At 31.2% G+C, this 4,987-nt stretch overlaps 1 protein-coding gene across 1 annotated transcript; it reads left to right on the top strand.

Moving 5' to 3' along the window:
* Window positions 1-526: 526 nt before the first annotated feature.
* LOC145054694 (nucleophosmin) lies at window positions 527-3,276 on the top strand. The gene is made up of 6 exons (XM_079002944.1): window positions 527-789; window positions 996-1,106; window positions 1,596-1,664; window positions 1,753-1,884; window positions 1,958-2,164; window positions 2,970-3,276. Exons 1-6 carry the CDS (start codon window positions 577-579, stop codon window positions 3,165-3,167), a joined length of 930 nt encoding a protein of 309 aa, XP_078859070.1. The 5' UTR covers window positions 527-576; the 3' UTR covers window positions 3,168-3,276.
* Window positions 3,277-4,987: the final 1,711 nt, after the last annotated feature.

Consider the following 4,987-nt stretch of genomic DNA (forward strand, 5'->3'; position numbering starts at 1 on the left):
ATTTAACACACACACACACACACACACACACATATATATATATATATATATATATATATATATATATATATATATATATATATATATATATATATAACCTTAATTTTGTGTGGGTAGACCAATGCTCACTCTTGTCTATATTGACTATGCCCCTGATGACACCTATGTGGTTCCTACGTGTCAGAGAAAGGAGTGCAGTTTTTATGACACCACTCCCTCCAGTCTTATAATACATATAAAATTAAGGTTAGCAATATTTTTTATAAACGAAACAAAAATCATTAGCCTCCTAGATGATTATAATAATATAAATTGCTTTCTTATCAATATACATTTGGTTTAGTTTTATAAAAAGCTCAAAGGGGTTGCCAACGTCACTTGTTTCCTATTGGTTGTGATTGTTGTTATAGTTCACGTGGCTTCAAAAGTAGCCAATCACAAGCCACGAAACACGTGTACTGGTCTACGAGGGCAATTTCGTCCATACAAAATTTACCAAAATCGGGACCCCCAACGGCAGTGTACTGCTAGTAAAACCCTCTTGGATCTTCCACCAACACACCAGCACTCACAGTAATGGCGAAGATCGATCGAACAGTGGTGTTTAATTCATTATTGTTGAATTTATTGTTATGTTCTTCGTGGATTCAAATATCGTATTCTTCAAAGCCAGTTGGAGTTGCTCGGAAAGATGACATACCTTTCATCAAATGTCAAGTATGCGAGAAGCTTGCGAAGGAATTATACGAACAAGTTCGAGACAAACAAGCTAAGATTTCTCCCAAGAAGGTAATTTTCTCTCTGTGTTTCTTTCAATCTTTTCAAATTTGCTACTAGTTCGATGATTCATTAGTGATCTAATCTTACTTGTCAATGGGGAAGGGTATTCAAAGTACATATGGAGGATCAATATTCTAACATTTCGCTTCTGGATTCTGTTCTCAACTGTGCATGTGATTGATGTTGTTTTGTTTTTGTTTGTCAATCGATATCAGATCTCAGAGTATGATATTATTGAAATTTCCGAGAATGTATGCAATCTGAAGAAACAAGAAGCTGATTGGATGCTCAAAATTGATATTGTCGAACAAGGGGATAGATTGGAGGTAATGCTTTCTTCTTTTATCTCTACTATAGTATGATTGGAAAATTGGGAAGTTGGTTAGGGTTTACATGAAACCATTTGATGTTTGTAGTACTTGTCAGAAGTGAGATAGGGAACATCAAGCTTTACTACTAAAATTTGGTAGGTTTTGCTTGTCGATGTCATTCAATAATTTGGTTCTGTGGTCCAAACATAGCTGCTATGATGCAAATAAAACAAACTTGTCAGCAAGAATAATAATTTTCAACTTATGAAACTGAGAACCCAACATGAAATAAAAAGGTATAAATCCATCTCATTAGTATCATTTGATACTTGGGATAGATACTCCACCTTTTCAATTTGCCCATTAGTACAAGGCACATGAGATTGAATATCCGGAATTAGAATTCAATTCCATTCCAATCCCGTGGTTGGATTTCAACATTCCATCCTAAAACCCATGGAATTCAATTCCCATATCTTACTTTCTAATTTGTTCCACTTGCAGCTGGTTGAACAAGATTCTGAAGGTCAATGTGGTTCAGAATGCAAGACCATTGAACGAGCTTGTCAAGAAGTAAGTAACTATTTATTTTTCTTTTTCTTTTTTACTTTAAAATTTTCTTTTTCTTTAATATCCCTGCTAATATAACTTTTGTTTTTAGGTCATAGGATACTACGACACAGATGTTGCAGAGTATATTTACAAAAAGAAACCTCAAATAAATTCATTGGTGAAATACCTATGCAAAGATCTCACTGAAGCATGTAGTAAAAAGCCACCACCAGTTCCTAAGGTAGTTTACAAAAAAAATAAAAATGTTGACATTTTTTTAATGTTTACTTATATTTATTGGTTTAAAATTTTAGGGTAGGGAACCAGGGGAGATATTTGTGGCTAAATCAGCAAAAGAGGCTGAAATGGAAAAAATGTTGAAATCAATGGAGGGTATGCCAGGGGCACCTGGAATGAAAATGTATTCAAGGGAAGAATTGATGAGTGGAAAAAACTTTGATGATGAAGATGCAGATGATGATGATGATGATGATGATGAGTCACCAATTCGTTCCAATTTGGTAAGAATCTAGGGAAAATTTGTGTTTTTGTTTTTGGGAAATTACAGAAAAGCACTTGTACTTTTATATGTTTATCGATTTAGTCGCTTTGACTATTTTTTATAGTGAGTAAACCATTATACCTTTTTTTGACCATTTGAAAAAAAAAACATTTTTTTAAATAATTATATGGGTGGCTAAATCGATAAAATAATGAAAGTAAGTTGTGTTTTTTTTTGAGGGGTTAATTTCATAAACGATCTTATATTTTGTGTTATTTTCCAGATTAAATTCCAACTTTATCTTTTTTCCTGAAAAAGAACTTGTATTTTTTTCCGAAAAGAACCCTCAACTTTCAAACTATTTCCAAAAAACCCTCAACTTTTACTTTTTTCCGAAAAAAAAACCCTCATATCTTACAAGTTTTTTAGAAAGAAATGACTAAAAGGGTTAGATCTAAAAAAACGAAAAAATGTAAGGTCTTTTTTAAGAAAAAAAAATAAAGTTGAGGTTTAATCAAGAAAAAACACAAAATATCAGATCTTTTATGAGAATAAACTTTTTTTTTAATCTTTGGTAAAAGCAAAACAGAGAAAAACGGTTTTTTTTTTAAATGGTCAAAAAAGTATAATAGTTAGATGATTACAGATTATAATTAAGTGGCTAAATGGATAAAATGGTAAAAATACGTTGTGTTTTTATGTTGTATTTTGAGATTTAACTATCTTATTGATTTAGCCACTGAACTATCATTTTTATTGATTTAGTCTTGTCGGATTTAATGAATGTGGGTTTGAATAGTTTTATGGTTTTTGTGACTTAAAAGGGGAAGATTTTAAGGGAGAAGGAAAATAACAAGAAAAAAATGGATTGGAAGGAAAAGATAAGAAAAGGCATTATAGATGCCAGTGAAGCAACAAAGCATCATGCAACCAAAATCGCGTTTAGGATGCAGAAATGGTGGAAAGCAAAGAAGGCAAGTTTCACACACCAAAACACAAAATCTAACAAAGTTGAACTTTAAATGTATGCCTTCTCTTTTCAACATCATTTTGTAGTCAACTTTCTTTTTGTGAGTTGAGTTGTATAATTTTTGTTTTTTTTAGGGAAAAATTCATAGGTTATGTTATCAACCATGCTGCCACCTCACCACTTTATTTTATCTAATCACATATTTAAACAAATAAAACTTACCAATTATGTACTCATTATACTTGAGGTAATCACGGAAAAATGCAAAATACTTTAATCGTTTCATCAATCAATGAACATATTTTTCTTTTTTCAAACTATTTAATACTTGTTTTTTTTACCATCTAATGTAAAGCTTTTAAAGCATTCACTCCTACTTGAATTCAGATTTTTGTGGTAGTAAACATCAGGTAGGTTTGGCTTGTGATGTATTTTTCTTCATGACGATGAACATTTAATTTTATCACAAAAGAATGGACCAAGACGTTTTGCCTTTTTTTCCATATTCTAAAAAAAATAATCATATATATGATCACTATAATATATGCTTTGCCTTATTGGTAGTTTTAGGTTAAAGTTAAATAACTGGTATTTATCAAATAAATGCGTTCAATTACAAACGTCATAAAAATACAACGATGTTTTTGCTGTTTTGTTGATGCTTATTTGCTCTTTTGTACCAACAGTTTGGCCAATGAACTGAAATTATTAATTCATGTCACAAAATTTGATGCATAAACAAATCAATATGTAATGTGTTTTAACACATTTTGTATTGTTGGATTATTGAGATAAGAAGTAAATGATACATAAAAGTATGCTACGAGGGCATGCATGTAATCACCGGCTTGAAGGGTGGAATGATGTCATCTTTGAGATGTCTGATTGAAATTAAACACTTCGACAAACGATAGACGATCTCAAAGAGAGTAATAGTACAAAATAAAGGCAACCAGTTTATGTGATTCACACGATCAGGATGATCGGCTACGTCTACGAGTGCGGGTGGGGGTGGGAGAGAGAGAGAGATAGAGAGAGAGAGAGAGAGAGAGATTTTATTAGTTTTCAACCGAATGACTCTTTTTGATACATTCTAACAGAATATATAAAATACATTTAAAAGTATCGTATTTACTACTAATATAATTTTAGATTTCAAATATATAATAACGAGGGACAATAGAAATTGGAATTCAAAATCATAAATTGAACCAAAATAATACACAAACAAATCAATTACCTTTTTAAACAATTACATAAAACATGTGTTGCTAATAATTCTGACAAAATGCGTACCACAAGGTTAAATTCTTTAGATTCTCTTTCAGGCATTTCAACAAACACTTGCTAGGCATTATCATCAAACAAGCCAAATTTAGAACAATTAAGTATAAAAAACAAATGGAAAATCAAGAACAATCAAGTATCAAGAACAATCCATCATTATTTAAGTCAGATTCTAAATTACAAAATCAACTTGAATGATGGATATTTAAAATTAAAGAAGAATGAGAGCACACTCAACAAGCTAACCTAATCATAGCGTCTGGATGTGTTTTCTAATGAAAAATGAATATATTAAATACAAAACAACAGTAAAGATGAAGTCTTTCGTGACAGAATTAGATAGTAATAGTTTGATATCATTGGAACAACAACATAAACAACAACATGAATATCCAGAATCAAGCCCTAATTTCCGTTTCTCCTCTACAATGCTTGTTTTCGGGGTTGAAATTCTTTTTGTAGATGATTGAAGTAGATAAATCAATAAAATGATAACAATATGATATGGTGATGAAATTATTAAACTAACCTGAAGTTGATTCGAGGATATCTTAAAAGAAACCAACATACGAAGCTTCCCAAAGG

This window comes from Lactuca serriola, chromosome 5 (genome assembly GCF_051521515.1).
Source record: "Lactuca serriola cultivar US96UC23 chromosome 5, Lser_US96UC23_V15, whole genome shotgun sequence".
Taxonomy (NCBI): Eukaryota; Viridiplantae; Streptophyta; class Magnoliopsida; order Asterales; family Asteraceae; genus Lactuca; species Lactuca serriola.